We start from the raw sequence: 22,095 nt of genomic DNA on the forward strand, positions 1-22,095 counted from the left end.
TCTGTGGTATCCCTTATCCTGGTCTAGTTGACCATAAAATTAACCACCATACCTAACCCAAAGGAACATTTTTTTTTTCCCTTCAGAAAAACAAAATTGTACTTCCACATCTGTCTTTGAATGAAAGATCATTGTTATAGTTTCCATCTAAATTTGGTTAAAGGAATACCTGAATTTTAAAATCCTAAATATATCCTTAGCCCTTTGTTGAAGGGGCATATCTTGGGGAAATATCTCTGACAGGAGATGATCTGTTCCTTGAGTTGGCACTTAACTCTTTGACCAAAGTTTTGCTTTCCATGGATATGGGTCCTTCTTTCTGTTCAGGACTGCTGAAAAGCAGCTCCTGTCATTGAGAGAGAGGGAGGCCAGCTGTTGTGGATGCTCTGCCAGCCTTGGGCTCCTGGTCCTCCTGCTTGAAGGTTGTCCTTCAGCTCCTGCGTCTAGACAGATGCTCTGGGGCCTGACACTGTTTCTGGACTTCCTGTTTCCCTCTACCCCTGGGAATCTGTGTCATCTTCACTTCCCTTTACTTGCCAGACAGCTTTTCCCCTGTGGGCTGCTTCTACCTGTACCTAGCATGTCTAAATATGTGGATGAATTAAAATTTTCTGAGAAGTCCAAGACTTCAGAAAATCATGTTAAGAACAGACAGAATTCTTTCTTTCAATTCTCCCTTGCTGTTATGGCTTCTGCTGGCTTAAAGATGTAAATGCCTTTCACCTTTCTTGATTTTTTAGAAGATTTGTTTTTAGGAAAATCAGAATTGCAACTGGAGGGCAAAATGCACATTTCAGCAACACATACAGGAACAAATTTATTCCTACAGTGGCTATGGATAACACTTGTTCCCCAATGTCTATAAACAGAGCCTGGTTCATAATCCTAATTAATGAATTTTATTAACTTGAAGCCAAAAGGAGGTGGCAACTTAAACAAGGAAATAAAAGGCAGTGGACCTCACAGACTAGTTCCATATAACTGCTTTTTAACTGAAAGTAAAAGAGCAGTCACTTACTTATTACATGTAATAAAGCAAAAGAGATGCTTAGCCTGTGTAGCAGTGTATCTCCAGCTTACCACAGAATATGTTAATGAGAGGGAGAAGAAAGCAATTTTTTTCATTTAGTGCAAATAGCAAGTTTATTTTCTTTGATATGGAATTAACAAAGGAATGATGCTGAAATGAGATACAATTGCAACATTTGCATATGAAAACTTTCCTTGAAACATGTATTCAGATTGTTGTTACAGTTATTGATTGTCAGATCAAAGAAACTGAAATTCCAAGTGTGTTCACAGGAATCAGAAAAATCTGTGACTTGGGAAGTTTCAAAATGGAAATTTTATTTCATAGTCATAATTACTGGGGAAAAAATGTTCTCAGCTAAGACCAAGAGTTTTGGTCAGCACTGTGATATTGTATACACCCACTTTATACAAAAGCAGAGGCACTTTGCAGAGATAATACATACATTTCTATTGTATCATTTTTGGAAATGCACTCAGTTGGCTTCTAGTCCTGTATAGGGTCAAGTTAACATGAATTCAACAATGATGACAAAGACCTTGCCAGTCATTTCTTTAGAGCTCTGATATATTCAGTTAATGTTCATGATGTTACATTGGAGAAATCTGGGCCTATATAAATATACATAGATGTGTAGTAAGACTTCAGGCTGATGATTTGACACTCATTAATGCTGAAATAGTAAAAATTATAGTGACTTGGAAAGATGGTATTTTCTTACAGACACATTGCTGAACACATGGTCTCCTACCTGCTCTCTAAAGCAATATGTATAATTTAACCACCAAATATAGAACAGATGAATACCAGGAGACAAAAAAAGCATTAAAGTCCATTACAATCTTGAATAAGCCCAAACTTCAAGTACATAGAAAAAGCATTGCAATCATGTATTTAGCTTTATTTTTCTAATATATATCATAATTTAAAACTATATAAAGTCACTCATATAAAAGCAATTTTTTCAAGTGTTATAGCTTAAAGCATGGCTTTATATTTGGCTTAATCATTTTTTGCCAGTTTAATTTATAAAGCTCGTAATCTTGCCAGCAGGGCTTCAACTTCGGGAACTGATTCGTTTTTAGAAACAGAGCCAAGAAGTTCCATTTCCTTTTTTCTGGTGCTTTCTACATTACAGGCTTCCTTCTTCTCAACTGCCTTGATCCTCCCTGTAGACGTACGAGTGTCTGGATTATAATTAAGCTCCTTGGCGACTGTAGTCCTTGTGGAGTTGCAATTGATACTGTAGTGTGAACGTGACCCTTCTGTCAGCTGCACTTTCTGATTTTCTACAGGAAAGAAGCAAAAAAACTTGTCACTGTGATGAGCAAGGGCTAGGCACATTGTAAAACATAAATGTAAAATAATTATCCACAATATACAAGTCCTCTTAGACTAAACTAAAAAACTCTGATTTAAAATAAACAGGCAGAGGTCAAGAATATACAACATAATAGAAAACCACTTCATGAGCACCAGTGCTTCCCTTCTCCTTCCTTTAGGCTTGAAATGCCTGTCACTAGGTAGTTGGGTTTGGTCCCCTGTTTTATTTAGGTTTCTGTTTAAACACAGTTAAATGGAGTCTCCTTCCCTAACCATTCCTCTAAAATTGTACCTGTCCTTTTCAGGGCTCCAGTCCCTCATCCTTTCCTTCCCAGAACTCATGTCTCTTTACTAGAACTATGCTCTGAGACACCAAGAACATTCTTTTAAATATTGCTGCGGTTTCAATGTCTAGAATGGCCCTGGTGCAAAGGAATTGCTCAGTAAAAGAGTGTGAGGTGAAGAGATTATCTCTATACATTTGAGCCCAAGATAAATACCATTTAGAATAATAATGAAATTTTCTTTTTGAACAAAACCAAGGAAAAAAGCTTATATTCAGAATTTCTCTTAAAAGAAATAATACATTTAGCAGGCAGACTGTTCAAGTTTTCCAGCAAACCAGAAATTGTCCTCACTTGGCAAGTATATGCACATCAACACACATGCATACACATGGACACACACCCAAAGTGTTGGTGAAATGACATACCAGGGTAGCTAAGGACAGAGTTGCAAGAGCTAATGATTAAATGGCGTGGTTGGCCGATTTTCCCAAAGAGACCTGGATTTTCTTTTCATTAACTGGATCTCACATCATATAACATATGAGTGATCTCTCTCACACAACTCAAACTTCTTAAAAGCAGATACCTTCAATATTCATGTAACCTTGAATGGGGCTTGAAAACAGCTTCGACAAACTTGACATGACATTTAAAGTTTTTTGGTTATTCGCTGAGAGATGTTCCATTATCCCAATAGTAATGACTTTGGAGCACAAGCAGTCACTCATGACAGTGTGTTTTATGTGAGTGCTGAAAATTCCAACCGAAAACAGCTTGTACATTAAAAGGTGGCTGCTGAAGATATTTACTGCACTGTCATTTCCTGACCAGGGGCTTCCAGTGATGGATGAGTATTTTACACAGTTTCTTGGACAATCTCAACAAATTTTAGAAGTATGATCACCTTTTAGCTGTTGGAAGAAGATAAATACACTTTTCTTATCACCTCTATCAGGTGGGCAATTGTTACTCAAAAATCAAAATCTAATAGAGCAGTGATTTTCTCTTAGAGCAGTTTATGTGCTGCAGCTTATAATGTACAGACTGTAAGAAATGGCACAGTGGACGTGGTAGTTCAGCAGTTCCCATGACCACATAAATTAATTTTTTCTAGCACCTATCCCAAGAGTGTTTAAAAAGTGCATCTGTAGCTGAGTGTACCTGTAGGTAGTCAGTTCACTGCTCCCTCCCGCAATGTTCCTATCATTTCCTGTCAACTATTCCATCATGATGTAGCTCACAAATCAGTTTATTCTGCTACCAGGCAACTCCAGTTAAATGTCTGATTGCAGAGAAGCGGTTAGGTTGGCTAAAATATGGATCTGGAATATGAAAAAAATAAGTATGCCTTTAGTTCTATAACTTCTATGGATATATAGTATCAAGCCCACTTCCACATGTGGCAAGGTAAAAAGAACCTGTGATTTTAAGGTAAACCTGAGATGAAACACCCAAGCTATATCAGGTAATACAACTCCTTTGAGTCTCAGGTTCTAATAATCTCAAAGAGCAGTTGTAAGGATTAAAGGAAGTAATGATGATGGCCCCACACGGCAATCCCTTTCCTTCCTCTTCCAAAGCCTTCTAAGGGAAGCATCTGCCCCTTAAGTCTTAGGGCTCATTCAGAGGCTCTGACCTTCTGACTTTCTAGTGACAGTGCCAGTGAGGGCTGATGCCATCTTATGAATAGTTTGTGTTTATATGGCACTCTTAATTTGTAAAGCATTCACTGCACTTTAAGCATTACCACCATCATTTTATAGTTTGAGGGGTAAAAGCAAATGGAGGTTAAGTCAGTTGCTTAGACTCAGTTACTAAGTCAGTGGCAGAAGCCAAATGTTGTCTCTAGAGATACTGAGCCTGTCTTAAATCTGAAAAGCTTTTTGCCAAAGACAGGTGCTAAGTAATGCAAAGCTAAGTTTCATAATAATGATGTCTTGTACTTAAACACTTTGAAATGCTTTCTGACACACTGACTCCTCACAATAACTTTGTAAAGTAGGTAGTATACCTTTGTAAACAACCATTCTGCTGTATGTCCAAGGTCACACATATCCTTTCTTCTGTACTGCTCTCACTTAAATTCATGACCATGAATTTCAAGCAAGACCTGAAGCCCACTACAATTCCCCAGTCCATTCATTCTTCCATTCTTCTAGACAACTATTTCACACCTTCTCCTGTCTCTTCAAACCTCCAACATGTCCTCCTGCACTTTCATTTAACTCAGTCATAGCAATCAGAAGAGAACTCCCAGCTCCCCCCAAAATCTGTTGTCTACAGCTGTCCCCCCTCCCCATTTAGGACTGACTAACCTTCCATGCTCCCCTCTGAGAATACCCCTCACACAGATGCTAATCTGGCTTGTCTCCTACAAGATATCCCTCTGGCAGCTGTGCCCTCCCTACTTCATTGTGAAGGTTTCCCTCTCCTCTTGATCATCCCCTTAGCATACAAATGTGATAACTTCAACCTTGAGAGAAAAAAATTCCTATTTGCCTTCACATCCCGCTCCAGTTACAAACTCCATTCTTGACTCCCTTTATAGCAAAACATCTTGAAAGAATTGCCCAGGCTTACTATCTCAATTCCTCTCTTCCCATTTTTCTCTGGAACCCACTACAATCATGTTTTTGACACATTAGTTTTCTCAAACAGTGCTTGTTAAGGTCACTAATGAATTGTGTGTTGCCCCAAAACAAGGATTGTATATCCATCTGGACATCTCAGTCCTCTGCTACTGGATCTGTACCAGATCCAAGGATGAAATGCCTAGCATAGCCTGAGTTTTTCTTTTACTGTTTGGTCTTTGAACTTCTCTGGAGGCTTAGGTGAATAACAATAGGTGGGCCAATGCAAGCAACAGCATTTCTATCCTTTTGAGCAACTCAAAATAGCTGTGGGGTTGCTTTAGGGACAAAATGATGAGAGAATAACTAAGATGATATTTAACTCCTCTGTGGTTTCAGGTGGAGACTCTTTCATGAGAAGCAACTGATAATACAGTATAAAAAGGAAAAAGGCCATTACTGAGACCACTGAAGAACTAAAAAGACAATGCACAGAGCCTTTTAAAAGATGCTTTATAGCTCTGTTAGAAGTCCCCAGATAACAATTTTTCACTCCCAGCATTCATTTCTTTCTCAGCATCCTACAGCCCCATCCTGGTCCTCAGCTTCTTTTTGCTTTGTCCCCAGCCATTTGGAGACCAAAACTGTGGAACTGAGGGAGTCATATCTTAAATGGAAAAGTATATAAATGAAGCTGGGTTGGAATAGTCACCTTATCCCACTGTAACTACAGAAAATGATTGGACAGAGAAGGCTCCCAAGATAGAAGTTCACATGTATGTAACAATCTTAATACAATGGTGGTTCAAAGTCAGGTGTCTTATTGGTGGCTTTGTGTGGGCTGGAGACCTAAATTCCATACAAACACATGTACTCTTTCTAAATGGCTGACAAACAAGAAAGGGATGACAACCCTGTAAATTGGAGAGAACTTTTTATACAAGTTTAGAGGCATCAGCAAATTTTCATTTGATGTATGTGGGCTCATCATTTACACATGAAATTAGATAGTTACAAGTTGACACACTTGGATACAGGCAAACAATTAAAAGTAAGTCTGGGGTGTCAATTAAAAGAGAGACATTTCTTTCTCCCCAACTCAAAAACTCACCTATACGTATTTTAAAATGGAAACTAAAAATATTAAGTCAAAGTAGCCTGATTGCTTAATTCTCCAAAGGGAGTATGTTTGTACTGTTTTATGAATCAAACCCTCTTTTTTTCCTTTAGGATATTACAATAGATGTTTGTGTAAGATATATCTAGGACTACTGCCAATATTCAGGGCCACTGGTAACTGTTGTACAGATAGGCAACAAACCAACTGCTATTCTTAGTACCAATTCAGTAAGGGAATCTAATCCACATATCTCATATTTGTGTTTCTGTGGAAATAAACAGATGGGAATGAATGCTATTTTACTTTAAGATAGGAAGACTCAATTTAATTCTGCATATGATTCTTACTCTAAGGATTAAATCTGAAGCCCCTCCCCTGAAATTGGAAAGTTGAACCGCTCTTTGATACCATTGGGCTAAAAAATCAGGCTGTAAACTAACTACATCCATGTTGAGTCTCATCACAGAACATTTAGCTGAGTTCAGATCTGGATGACCAAGCAAGCTCAAAAAAACCTCTTCCACCCGGCACTAACATTTCTGTTGTTTCTGGAGTAGCACAAAAGACAAAGGAAACTAGGAAGATGTGGACAAAAAAAAAAAAAAACAAAAAAAAAAAAAAAAAAAAAACAATTTGCAACTTGGCATCTAAATGAGGAAATGTTTTCGCCAGCAGTTGTTATGCTTCTTGAGCTAAGTTCCTTGGGGGAACCCTCTCAACTGCAGGAAGGATCAGCTATGGTTCCCTTTAAGTCAGTATTGATCCCCCAGCACACTGTGGTCTAATGGGTACTGCCTTCTTAGAAGTGCCAACACTCAGATGAAAAATAAAATTGAGCTCCTGCCTTTTGTGGTCAATGGTGAGCCTGTGGCAGCCTTGACAGGGGAAAGAATGTAGAACTGTGGTGTTCTCAATGATTGCATTTCTTTAGTCTTCCTGAAATTTGATCTGTTCTTACAATTCTTTAACTATTACTTTGACCTACTAAGTAGCTGTTTTGCTTCAACCTAGGAATGGCTTTACTTTGGTAAAAGACAAAAATAACCCATAAATATAATTTTAAAGCACCACAGGGTCCATGTGATAGTAAAGTGTGTGACAAATATATGTTTTTAATCTATGCAATAACTGAAGTTAGTGCTAGTCGCCAGCAGCCTATGTCCCTGTGGTTTTCCTTACTGTTGATTTATTGAGGCTATAAATAATTGTCTTCCCTTGGTTTCATTTTGTTGTTTATCTTATGTATTGAAAATATATAAAAATGATAAAAAGAGCAAAAGGGCATTTCATATATGGTTAAAATCTTTTAGGAGCGCCAAGAAACTCTTATTGAAACCAATTATGTTAAAACAAAAACAACTAAACAAAAAGATATCTGGATACAGGAGATAATTGATAAGTAAGATAGATCTTTCTTCAGAGAAACCCATATATACACTTCTATTTAGACTTGCTCTGTATCACCATCCTTTCAAGTTGAAGACAGCACTGCCATTTTGCATTTCCTATGTTAGTTGGGCCCTGCTAATGGAGTGCAGAACTGCAAGGAATCTCCAGATGGTTCAGGCACTTGAGCAAAGGATAGATTTAGCCTCTCTGCTGTAAAGAAAATGATAATATAAACCTTTCCATATCTTTTTTTTTTTTTTTTTTTTGATCTATCTATTCAGTTCTTCTTTTTTTTTTCCCCCCAGTATTGGGGATTGAACCCAGTGGTGTTCTACCACTGAGCTACATTCTCAGTGATTTTTGAGACAGGGTCTCACTAAGTTTTTCAGGCTGGCCTTGAACTTGTCATCCTCCGGCCTCAGCTTCTCAAGTCACAGGGATTATAGGCACGTGCCACCAAGCTGGGCTCCACTCAGTTCTTAGCAATTCTAATTTGACTTGTAGCCAAACCTCTATTGGAACTGCTCTCTATAAATTATCTAAAGTCTTAAAATTCCTAAATTCAACTGAATTTCCTCATGCTGCTTCATTTTCATTTGACATCTGTAACATTTTGGAATGTGTGTAATAATAAATTTGGCTTGCTTTTGTCCCAGTTCCTAGGAGATAGCCTCTAAACCCTTGGAATTTTGTTACTATTCATGGTGAAACCCTCAGACCTGTAGTGTGACAACACAAACTGATGTTTATGATAATTAGGTAACTCATGATGGGCCCAGAGATAGTTAATGGTAATGAATGACACCAGATGGGGATTAGTCAAGCCAGAAACACCAATCATATCTTTATAGAGTTGAGGTTTGGAGTCAAGTGATACCAACCTGATCTCCAATGAGTGGAGAGGGGCTGGAATTTGAGTTCAATCTTGTGGCCAATCAGTAATGCCTAAGTAATGAAGCCTTAATACAAACTCAGGGCACTGAAGTTCAGGTGAGATTTCCTAGTTGGCAGTATAGTTGTCTCTCAGTGTTATAGGCCATTGGTGCCAAGACTCTGCTGGGACCCCAAAGTCTCTGAATGCTCAAGACCCTCATATAAAATAGCTTAGCATTTGCATGTAACCTATGCACATTTTCCTTGTACTTTAAATTATCTCTATATAATAACTACTACAAGGTAAGGCTATCTAAAAAGTTATTATATTGTACTGCTTAAGGAATAATAAGAAAAAGTTTATAGATGTTCAATGCAGATGCATATTTAAAAAAAAAAACTTTCAATCTTCAGTTGGCACAGATGTGAAATCCATGGATAGGGAGGACTGACTATACTATGTATTGTCACACATCATCATGCTGAGAGGGTGGTGTGTCCCCAAAGACAGCCTGAAGCATCAAGTGTCTTTCCCTTCAGCTGGTTCTGAATTGATTCTTTGTACTATAATTAAGCTGTAAGAGTAAGTACTGGGTTTTCCTGAATCCTGTCATTTTAGAATATTACTGAAACTGAGAGGGTGGTAGCCCACTGAACCTGTAGCCAGCTGGTCAGAGTGAGGGCTGCCTGGTGACCTCCAAATATGTTGTTGTGATCTGCACTGAGGTTAGTCTTTTGCAGGCCTATGACCTGTGAAGTCTGGCTTAAAACCACGTAGTTGGGTGTCATGAGTCACTGTAGAATATTCACAACTTAGATTCTATTATAAAATTAACAATACTGAATAATCACACTACCTTTATAAACATTTGTATATAATTTGCAAACACTTTCCTGATGTATCCATGCATTTGATCCTTATAACTCCTTACATAAAGCTGAGGAAGTGGACAACTTTCAGGTAGAGCAGAGATAAAACTCAAGTTCTCAGACTCTTAGTTAACATGTTCTATCATGATGTAGCCCTTTACCATGTTTACTCTTGTGCTTTTTGGTGATTCATTTTTAATCTTCTTTGGAAATTTATTCTACGTTACCAATACTCCCAACCAGAGCGCTCAGTGTGACCATTTCTCATGATTAGATCCTTGGTCTGCTTTTTTGCCCTTTTTACATTCTCTAAGATCTCAAAACTTTAATTAATTTCCTTTGGGAAGAAGAAACCACATCTGCATTTCCAGCTCTGCCAACAGAGCTTCAAAACTGTGTCCACCTGACTTCTCACCATAAATGCCCTACCATTACTTCAGATAACAATTTTTCAAACCAAACTATCACATACAAAACAGCATCTTCTTCATAGTAACCAACAATAACATCTGTTTACAGATGTTTATGTGACTTAGCAGCTACTAAGTGAGTATTTCTAAAACTGCCTGTCAGATAGTAAATAGCAGGTGGTAAATAATCTGATCCATTGATTTGGTATTTCAAGAACACAACGGTAGGGTTTGACAGTAAAGATATTGAATACTATATATCTCATAAATCCTTTACATACTATTTTAAAATTTTTACAACAACTCTAAAAGATAGTTATTAAATCCCCATATTTATTCAGTGTTCGTTTCTCTTAAGTCTCAGTCACTGGTCCTATTGATTTTTTCCATTAGGACTGTATTAAGATAGGTACTTCTTTCACCTACTATCCCTTCAAGTATTATATTTCCCAAGTCTTCTCTGCTTTAAGCCAAACTGCTATAGTTTCTTCAACTGTCTGCCTAGGGATCACCAGTTGGAGTTCCAGGGAGGTCAGTGCATCAGTTAATCCAATCAGTGTTCAGTTTTCCATACTAGGTACTAAGTTCGAGAGGCATTTAAGATCCTGTTATTCCTACTGTGAACATGCAAAATCACATCCAGTTAGTAATTCGAAAATCTGGGGGTGGGGGAAGCCAACTAGGGTGTACAGTCCCATAAAACAAATACATGTTTAGAGAATTGTTTTGAGTATAATCTTTAAAAAATTTCCATGTAGGCTGAATACTTGAGGATGGTTGTCAGTATGTGCTTAATAAGAATCTGCTTAGGACAATCTGATTTCATTCATTAGAGAATTCAATCCTGGAGTATATTTGCACTAAAGAAAATTTTATATTAAAATAATGTTACATCTGACTATATACAAGGAAACATCACTTCTCCCTAGTCTACTGCTAAATATATATTATAGTCACCCTATCTAAACACTTTAACATTTTCAAGTAGCAAGGAGGAAACTACCTCGCATCCATCTAACTGTGATCTAACTTGCTCACACGTAAGTGTGTGAAGGTGGGCATCTTGTTCCATATTCACCCATTTCATACACAGGGCGCTTCATACCTTATTTCCTCAGTGACTGAACCTAAGCATGGCATGGTTTATCATCTCGCTTCATTTAAGATTTGTATTAATCCATTCCAAAGAACACACTCTGGAATAATAGTATCTGGATAAAAATTAAGCTGATAACATCATTTTGTTTAATGTATATACCAGTGTTTTGCTTTCTGGTGCCTTGAGGACCCAGTTTCGAGTTTATAGCAGCACTGTCCAACAGAAGTAAATTGAGAGTCACAAAAAGTGGGCTATGTGCAACATAAAAATTTAGAAGACACATTAAATATTGAATAAAATCAGGTGGAATTAATTTTAATAATGTATTATATTTAACCTAATGACAAATATTTCAACATATAAGCAAAAACCAATATGAATGAAATCTTTAGCCTTTCAAAATCAAGTGTATATTTTGCATCTGCAACACACTTTAATTCTGAGTAGTTGCATTTCAAGAATTTAAAAGGAACTTCAGGCTGGTGGCTACTATATGGGGCACACAGGTCTAGAACCTGGAGTTTTTAACAGTGGTATTAACTTCTAATGTATTTGAGATTGGATATCTTTACAGAAAATTTGAATACTTTTGTCTCCAGTTTGGTTTGTACTATTAAAAAGAATTTAGGAGTTATGACACATTTTTTTTTAAACTTTAAAGTTCAAATCACAATAATCCATATACTAATGGAAATTAATATTGTCTATTCCTTAGACTTGTAAATAAATTATAAGTCCTTATATGGGGATATTAGTTCACCTAGCTAGAACGAAAGTTAGTAAAATCAGAAGCCTGAGTCTGACACTTGCATGGATCAGTAGTAAACTTGGCTTTGTTCTATTCACAATTGTACACTAATTATGGTTAGTCATCAAATAATGTGCTGCAGCTGGGTGTGGTGGCCCACACCTGTAATCCCAGTGGCTTAGGAGGCTGAGATAGGAGCATTTAAAGTTCAAAGTTGGCCTCAGCAACTTAGTGAGGCCTTAAGCAACTCAGTGAGACCCTGCCTCTAAATAAAATATAAAAAAGGGCTAGGGAGATGGCTCAGTGGTTAAGTGTCCTGGGTTCAATCCTTGGTATCAAAAAAAAAAAAGTGCTACTTGAACTTCATTAGTTGTAGAGATAAATATATATCTAATGCTGGGGGAGAAAAATTCTCAAAAATATAATCTACTGACCTACTTAGTCAATAAATTGAAGAAAATCCATTAATGAAATCAGATAATGAATTAGAAGGAGTGAAAGAACAGTGTTCTAATATTTAGCATTTCATTGTGATTTTGTTTACATAAAGGAGGACCGGTTATACATTTCTAGGTAATTAGGATTTTGTGAATGGCAAAATAGGAAATGACCAAAGATTAAAAATATACTCATGACACTTGAATTCCAATAACAACAAGCCTACTGCTGCTACTGTTATGTTCTGACATATATTTATCCAGTCCCCTGAAAACAAGGAAACATTACCATTTAGAGACTTTTCTACTTTTACTTTATAGTTCTTTATGATGTTTTGATAAATCATGAAAATCAGAGGGCTCCAACTTATTAAACATCATTGTCCTCCTTTCCAAAACAAGGTTGGCCTTTATTCCATGGCTATTCCTCAATTCATTTCAGATCAGGACCTACATACATCAGGTGAATTTCATGGAGTTGCCACTGGTAGAAGCTGATGGACTGTTCTATTATGACATAGCATCATTATCTTGTACTGGATTGATGGTACCAAGTTTCACTATGAAATCTGAAACTATTTCTGAGATTTTAGTTTCATGTATTTCTAGAAAATGAATGAAATAGAATCTGGCATGAGTCATAGATGTTACCTTGAAGAACGTGGCTCAGGCTAGTACACTACTGCCTCCCACTGTCAGTTTGAGGAAAGTGAGTACCTCAGAGGACCTTCACCTAGTTATAGATTGATAGACACTGGTCTTGCTCCTCCAAAGGACAATGTGTGCACAGGTAACTATGGAAGAAATGATGTATTCTGAATTTCTCTGAATTCTGTTCCCTGCCTAGACTACTAGATCTATGACAAAAACCTAGCTAATACTTTGAGGATGGATCTTATTCTACTCCAGGAGAGACTGGTTTTAAGGGTATTTGACAGAACATCTGTTGCTTATTAAAATTTTCATCTTTATATTCTTCCCCCTTTTTCTATATTATATCTCTAAGGAAAAGGCCAGAGAAAAAATATTATTTAAAAATCTTCAGCAGCATTCTCCTAAATAAAAGTATGGCATGAGTTAAAATAACATAGTAGGAAACATAACAATTCAGTACATCCAGAGAAAAGTTCAAAAGCTTTCAGTAATCCACAATATGAAGGAAGTGCACGACAACTGAGAGTAAATATATACAACTCATTTCTAGAACTAGTATGTTTAGATCAATGACCTGGGCGCAGAGTCACTTCTGGTTTTGGCTGGACGAAAGAATATTGACCTTCATTTTAAAGGTGATATTTTTGATCCTCAAAATAAGTCAGGCAAAGAGAACCTTTCTTAGAAGCTGTTCCTTTTTAATGATGAGAACAGTAAACGGAATAGGTCAATGTCACTCAGTTATTTTCTTGCAAATAAAACGGCAAGTTTGGTTTCTATGAAACCCCAGGCTGCAATGAGATCTCTGAAAAATTGGTTTCTGTAAACAACTCATTTTTAATGCTGCTTTGGCTGAGTCTGTGCTTCCTAGGACTCTGTGGAGAGACAAATGGATCGGACCACACAATTCCCTCTTTCCGTTTACTGCTATAGATTCCTGCCTCGGGCTTCTTTCGTCAGCAGGGACTGTTAACTCAAAGACCTGATTCCACTCGTCTTCCTGGGGCTTTGGAGCACCTCCTGTCTCTATGGTAACACAAAACACAGAGCACTAGAAATGTACCGTACAGTGGGCAGAAAGAAAGAAATGAGTGTGTAGGACTCTTGGAAAGCTAAAGAGGGTGCTGGCCATGGGAGAAATGACCAGGATGCATGATGTGGTGACTGTGCCTTGCTCCATTCCTCATTCCGCCTCTTAAAAGAAGCCTTAGAGCATATGGAACTATATAATCTGCATGGTATTTGAAATTCAGAAAACATATTGGAGACCCATATTAGCCATAGTCCAGCAATTTACAGTTCATTAAACTATTGAGGTAAATTAGAGTTCTGTTAAATGAGATATAAAAAGAAAAAAATTACATCAAACACTCCCATAAGGTTTATGTTGATGGCAAAGGAAAATATCACATGGTTATATGTTCTTTTTCATTATTAACCATTGGATAATATAAATTTTCTTAGTCTTCTTCAATGGGGCATTATGTAAGTCTAGTGGTTCAGATTAATCAGAAGGTTTATGTCCCAAAATTGTTGGTCAACTTCCCATCTGTTTCGTGGTCATACATAACACTCTAACACTCTAACACTCTAACTCTAAAGCATATGAGGGACAATAGTGCTATCAACTGTAAAATATTCAATACATTCACACATCTACTCATGAAAGATATGCATATAGACACAATAAAATACACGTCATACATAGGTGTTCTCTTAATGTTTTAAAAATATTTCATAGAAGCCTATGACATATGGCTGAGCACTGATTCTGGGAGTTGGCTATGAGCAGAGGAATGTCTGTTGAAGATGCTGTGGACATGGCTTGGCTACAGACCCAGGCAGGGTCTGCTGACACATTTCAAGCACCTGTACTCGGTAACAAAGCTAATTCAGGACTCTGTCCTTTGAAATAAGCACCCAAACAATTAGAATAGTGAAACTTCAGGGAAGTTAATTATATACTTGAAGAGTTTTATTATTAGGATCTGAGATTCTTTCTTTAGTCTGTTTTACTTTTTTTTTTAAACCCATCAAATGAGATGCAGCTATAAGCTACAGCCACTAGAGGTCAGACAGTTACACCTGTCGCCAATCACTAAATGTTAGTCTGCTTTATAGTACCTTTAATAATTACATATGGCACATAGTGAATTCTTTATGTATGATGTTAATATGTTTACCAATTCTATTTCTAATGACTCACATTCTATTTAGGAGAGGAAAAATAAACCATTGTGATGAATGGAATCTAGAAGTCTTTGCAATTAATGGAATCTCATGACATGAAAAGGCTGTTGTGGTGGAACACAAGAGTGACTTATACTGCAGTTTTCCAAGTACACTTGGTAACTAACATTCAAGGTTCAGATATGAATAATTTTATTTCTCTTATGTCCTCTGTATGCACAAATCTCATTATCTTACAGATTTATAGCTCTATTCACCAAAGATTAGTGGGGGCAGTCAATGAGGTTTACTATGTAATACACCGAACATATGTGAAAAACAACAAAATTTTGAACTAAAACACAATCCACAAATATAGAACTCAGATTTAACAAAATATAGTTGTAACAAAATTGTACTCCTTTGTCATCTTATTAATAATATTTTCAAGTTTATTAAAATCATACTAACATGTTTGAGCACTTATTAAGAGCCAGATCTGCACATGGTGTTTTACATAAATCCATTTCACAGATCAGGGAGGGAAGTGTGAGGGGTTTAGACACTTTCTCCAGGCATCAGGTAAGTTTGGGCAGAGCTCTGAGCCTCCAGTCTGGGTCCTCTAATTTAACTCCTGGCTTCAAACTACGGCACTGCTTATTTTAAAACTGAATGCTGGAGATGCAGGTAGCATTCCTATGTTAGCAAAAGAAACCAAAGGGAACTATAACACACTTCATTTATATTGATATTATTCCTCACAAATATCTTTAAAATCTATTGAATTCTCTTGTTAGAGAAAAACAGAAATATTTGTCTAGGATTTTTACTTACAAGGTATAAAGACCATTTATTCTTACCTTTGCTATATAACTATTCACAGAAGCAGCAAAATTCATGGCCCATATTCACTAGCACATTAGAAGATGTTCAAAGCTAGTTATAGTTGACATTATTGCACAAAACATTACATTTTAATAAATACTATCCAATTTGTGAAGGGTCCAGAGTTCTAAAATTACAATTTTTTAAAAAGTAAAATGAGTTAACCAAAAAAAGTGCCTCAATTTATTTTAAATTATAAAGTTTGAGCATATAGTTTTCTCTTATTAGTAATGTATGCTGGAGGAAGTGTCTGCTCTTTTAGGAATGGCATAATTCCTTTAGTTGCTTTATTTGTATATATGCATTGAACTCTAATACTACTCCCTCTGATCTCTAGTCCTTATCATTGTCTCTGATAATCTATAATCTTTCAAATCCCATTGGATGCCAACTTCCATTTTACCTCTCTTATGTGTGTTGTATCTTGGGATGTCTGGTGTCATGTCTTTTTGTGTTGCTGCCACCTGTGTAAGTCTAGTGACAAGACCATAAGAACTTGGAGTCTGTTCTCTCCATTTCTTGTGTTTAAAACAGTACTATACATGTAGACAGATGTGTCATTTTTCATAAGATTCTATGTTCAAGAGAACAAAGACTGCTTCATAATTCTTTGGTATAGCAGAATATAAGATGGACAATAAACTCTCGTCATTTAGTCAGAAAAAACTGAGTATGTACGGTGCACCATGTTGTACTAGGTATCAGGGACACAGCAGAGGGTGAACATTGTCCTTGCCTTCAGTAAGCCTGTCCAATCACATCTGTACATGTGTGTCTACAGAGATATCTCTCACCCGTCCCATACAGCAAGGAGAAACAGCAAGAGCAGCTCAAAGTGTTGAGTAGTTGATTACACCTCTCATTTTTAAAACTCCACTATTGAATGTGGTTTCTACTATGGCTTTTGGCAAAATCAGAATCCATGTCTTAAACAACAAACACAAAAGTTTAAGTGCTGTGGCTGGGTCAGATTTCCAAAGAAAGTACAAAGGGCAGGCAGGTAGGTCATTTGTAGCAGAGATGGTGAATGAAGGGAGCATAAGGTAATAGGGACTAATTAAAGGGAACATTAAAGGAGAACTAAAAAACTAGGACATCTGGGGGGAACTCCATGAAAAACGAAGAAAAAAAAGGAGTCTGAAAACATGCAAGCATGGAGTGGTCATATCTAGAATGGGTTATAAAGGATGAGTTGGGAATAAGATGAAGAATAACATGTAAGGAAAAAAACGGGTTTATAACCATAAGTCCTGGGTCTAAGATAGCTGTATCCCAGAAGTGGATAATGGTGGTTGCCACTGACATTCTCTCACTGAGCCCCCACTGCCCCATTGTTGCCAATGATATACTGAAGGGAGAAGAAGGATGACCTGAATTCTTTATTCCACCTGGGCCTCTCCTAAGAGCTGGGTGCTCCAGGTGTTCATTCTTATGAGCTAGAAAGCAGGCCAGAAGTGCTTCAGCACAGGTAGTCACTTGGGCAGCTTCCTCAGTCCCCCACCCCTGCTGTCCATTTCTACAACACTCTCTTCTTTTCCTAACACTTTACCATAAACATGATGTGTTTGTGTAATTATGTACTCAATAACTGTCTCTTCTACTGTATTCTACAATAATTGTGGAAAAGTTCTTAAGGTGGTGATAACACTTACTCTGCCTCTGAGTACCAGACCTGACAAGGAGTTTTTAACGACAGACGCTATAAAGTTGCTAGTATCTGTTATGTAGAACAAAGTCAAGGCCAAGAGCACAGCTATTCTGTTGAGATCCTGACAATGTTCTTGGTTTGCTGCTACACTCCCTATTGGTACCCTGGAGAGGGCTCTGACGGTCTCCTTTGGCAAATTAAAAGCCCTTTCATAGGAGGCCAGGTTAGCTTTCTGCACTTCCCTGCTGTCTCTACAGAATTGGTTTTAACCGAGCTCACTGCCACGGAACAACCTTTACGTTTATCAAGCTGTACGCCTATTGATTTGTTTGTTCTTTGGATTTACATGAAAGAGAACCAAAAACAGTTTCCTCTGGCTCATATGGTTAGTTGCAACCTGTACATTTGTGACTACTTAGATAACAGGGGTCCTATTATGGGGTTTGTTTATATGTAAAAGGCAAAATTGTAAGGGCTACCTCTTGGCTGACTATTCTCATTTTATAGCCTCAAGGAATTAATCCTTCTAAAAGTACACATGATTTTTTAAGCATTTTTTTTTTTTAAACTGAGGAGGATCAAATAAGCCAAATCTATCAAGGATATTTATGTAAAAGCTCTTTGTAAAGTATAGTTATCACTTTACTTTAAATCACTGTAGAGGTGTAAGCTTTTGTAAGGGATCTTATTATCAGAAATCTTTTTTCTGATGATTATAACGATAATAACTGACACCCCTAAAGATAGGTAACTCTGGGTTAAAACAGAACCACTGATACCTGGGAATAATTGATCAAGAAATATCTTTTAATGTAATAAGAAAGGAAAGAAATTTCTAAGACTTTCAGTGTAATCTATATCATTGGGAAACTTGTTTGTTTACATGTAGTATCATTAAATTTATGGCTATAGTGATAAATCCTGTGGTATGCATTTATGTGCTAATTTGATGGGGATAAGGTGGGTGGATATCCAAATTCTGAACATTATAGCCAGTGAGAACGGCAGCCACTATAAAGCTTGTGAATTACAGCTCTTCATCATTTCAAATAATCTGACAGCTTTCTCTTGAAGCATGATCACAGCAGTACACTTAAAATCAAGGTTGAGGATTTCAGGGCATCTAAAGTTATCAAGGTGAGAAAGAAATTATGAAAAGCCCTTTCTGGGGATTTAGTGTAGGAAAGAGATTTTCCTTTCTTCAAGCTAAAGAGCCATTTCAGATTTTCCTAAAATGTACTTTTATAAACAAATTCCTTCCACTGTTACCTTGGAATATCTTGAAAGAGACACATCTGTAACATTTTTTAAAAAGCAACTAATACATAATGTTCATGAAAAAAACTGGGAATGAGGAAAAAGATTAAAAAGAACCACTGAATGCTCTTGTTTAAAAAAACCTAAGCTCTCTTGTTCTCGTATTCCTGCTTTTTTGCAGTGTTTCCAAGTTTTGCTGTCACATACGGTCCCACAGAAGCAGGCGTGTGGATACTATACCATCCACTCAGTTCTCCTGGGAGGTGGTTACTGTTTCTCTCTATTTACAGACAAGGAAATGGAGCCCAGAAGTGAAGTGGATTACTCTAGTGACAGAGGTAGGAAACAGCAGTGCCAGAGTGACAATTCAAAGTCTCAGTTTCAAGTGGCCTGATGTCATCGTTTCCCTGATGACACATTAGTTATTCTGTTGAAAGGGGGTGCTCTCTATTGCAGAAGTGGTTAGAAAAGCAATAACTGCTTTTGACTTTGTAGAAAGAGAACAACACACTGGCTCTAAAGGAGATCCAAGCAGTTATAGGATTAGAGAGAGAGTTTGTACTAAAAGTTTTGAGGAAGGAAAAAAAAAAAAAAAAAAAAGAGGTTCTGCTACATAAATTTTGCTTTTATATGAAAACTATTTGAGGGCTGATACATTTATTTTGAAATTTATGCGTTTTTTTTATTTGGTTTTAATCTGAGGTCAGCCAAAAATCTACATTCAAAGTTTTAGTAGTGAAAAGCTGAAAATCTCCAAAGTAAAAGATACCACTGCCTATGACTTTGTTATTTAGGCTCAGCTTTGTCAGTCACGAAATGAATCTTTTGTGACCACTAAGGTTCTTTTCTACTCTAAATTTTCATTCTATAAATAAAAGAAAATAACAAAATAATATGATAAATATTTGCTAGTGGAATTGCCTATAGAAGAAAGATGTAGATGAGCCCTAGGAAATTGAAGCTCATTCAATTTCACTGGAAACAAAAGGAATAGGCAGAACCCTAATTTCATACAATTACGGTTACAGGGCGCTTCTAAGCTATAAATATGCCAGTTACTACAGGTCTTATTTAGTACCTGAGAGAAATCATGTGTACTTTTCATCTTACACTGTAAGAATAACATCAGAAAGCATTTCTAGTCACATCAATGTTCCACTTGAAAAAATATCAGCTCACAGGTAGTTGTCAGGCAAGAGTATTCCCAGGTTCTAAAAGGACAAATAGGAAAGTACTTAGTGCTCTCCAGGTAGGTACTACTATTTAATACACTCAAGGATCTCTCCCCATTGATATTATGTATAAAATGCACTCACAGACAAAACTAGGTATTCATTTTTTAACATATTTATGTTACATACACATTTACTCTGTTGTAGCAAATATAATCTGAGTGACTTTGGGCTTGAGGTATAGGAAGCCTCGCAGAAGAACAGGAAGCCTGTTGCCTGCCTGGTGTCAGAGGGTTATCAATTTACACACCCAGGGTGAGCACATTCTAAAGCAGACCCTATCATCACACATCCTCTGGCAAAACCATGTGCACCAAAGCGTTACAGAAACAGTCCTCTGAAGTAGAACAGAGCATTGGCACAACAATGAAAAACATCACAAAGACCAGAACCTATCATGATCTTTGACAAGTGATGGTATATAAAACAGTAACAGTTTCAGAGCCAAAGAGAAGCTGGGGGTACATGCAAAAGCACCATCCATTTCTTTTTGTCTGCTTTTAGTTGAGCTTCCTTGTAAAGAGTGAGTCTAGACCAAGAGGCAATATTAAAAACAAAAGGTTAGAGATCATCATGGGACATTAATTATGCAAAAGAAGGCAAACTGAATTTAATCAGAAGCAGCAGACTCAGTGCAGGAAGAATTTTCTCTTTTTGACAGAAGCAGTTAGGAAAACATTTATGGTAATACCACAGCATCTGCTGATTACAGTCAAAGCTGCAGGACACCAATGTTAAATCACTGAGCCATCCTGACAGCTCCTGGGTACTCCAGTCATATCGAACAGCAATTTACAGTGAAATTCATCCAAGTCTAAAAATCAGCCAACATGTTTAAACCAGAGAGAAATAACTTAGTTTGGATTTAAAAAAAAAAATTAAAGGAAGTTGTAGTTGATAAAACTCTTGATCTAATAAGTATTTGTCTTCAGTGACTACATGTAAAATAAACATTTATCTTTAGGTCTACTAATGCACTTTGTCACCAGCAAGGTTTTACAATTTATTGGGAGGAAGGATTTTGTGAGGTTGAAAATATAGGAGGAAGAATCTTAACTCTCTTGACAAGAAGTCAGGACAAAACCTGACACTTACTAGTTTTGAAATGATGTACTGAAAGAACTCAGTAATTAAAAGGGTAATTTTAAAACAATTGTAGCTTGGTTTCTAAGCAAATATGGGTAAAATAAAAAGTTCAGAAAAGAATATACTACAGGGCAATGCAACATTAAGGACAGGCAGGACAGTCACATGCCATCATTACCCATCTGGCCAATTGCTGAGATGGTAATTAAAATAACAAATATTGCAGATTTTAATAACTAAAACTTCCATACTTAGGTGTTTCAGAGGGTTTTCTGGTGGTCAAAAACACTCTGGTGTTTAAATTCAAATCTTTGAATGGCACAAGAACCCAGAGAACAAAAGACTGTATTGAAGCCTTCCGGGATTAACATTCACAAAAGTAAATGTCTCATATTTTATCAAAAATCAACATCAAAGATTTTCTTCCCCCAGCTGCTTTGGGAGTTCAACTAAATATTATTCATAACATGAGAGATTAAAAGAAGGGGGAAACAAAAACTTCAAATGACTGTTTTTGAAGGAAGCCATTGAAATTGTGGCCACAAGGGATGCCTCCATTGTTGTCTTTTTCTCTGCTAGATAAATGATTTCAAAATATGTTTGCTGCAGTTAATCGCTAACACAATATTCATCTGCAATTTCAAAATCTGAACTTTTAATTCAGTTTCTTTTCCCAAACACAGGAAAAATGTCTTTAGACTTCTATTTATAGACCTAACCTATTGATGGTAAAAGTGCACCTGGGTAATCAAAGCCACTGACAAAATAGCTGAAAAGGTCAAAAATTGGATCAATTGAAAATTTCAACCTCACAAATATGTCCATATATAATTGAATAATAACTCAACAAATAGTTATTGAGCAACTATATATAAGCCATAGAACTAGGAACCATCAAGAAATTTAAGGTATTGAAAAGAACCAGGGACAAAGAAGTGCTTATGTTTGCCCATTTTTTGTGTTAATTTAGTGTTAATGCCAAATGCATTGTGCACATAATAAATGAAA

General features: G+C 36.8%; 1 protein-coding gene across 6 annotated transcripts in view; it reads right to left on the reverse strand.

Annotated features, from left to right (window-relative positions):
• Positions 1-1,005: 1,005 nt before the first annotated feature.
• The window catches only part of Diaph3 (diaphanous related formin 3), a 545,588-nt gene continuing 524,498 nt past the window's right edge, over positions 1,006-22,095 (reverse strand). For 4 of the 6 annotated variants that reach the window (XM_047553085.1, XM_047553084.1, XM_047553087.1 and 1 more), the window contains one exon: positions 1,009-2,319. In XM_047553085.1, coding sequence (XP_047409041.1) covers positions 2,057-2,319 — 263 coding nt within the window. In that variant the 3' untranslated portion in view covers positions 1,009-2,056. Of the gene's footprint in view, positions 2,320-22,095 lie in introns of all 6 variants that reach the window. The other 2 variants (XM_047553083.1, XM_047553081.1) reach the window with 1 other exon arrangement.

This window comes from Sciurus carolinensis, chromosome 5 (assembly GCF_902686445.1).
Source record: "Sciurus carolinensis chromosome 5, mSciCar1.2, whole genome shotgun sequence".
Lineage (NCBI taxonomy): Eukaryota > Metazoa > Chordata > Mammalia > Rodentia > Sciuridae > Sciurus > Sciurus carolinensis.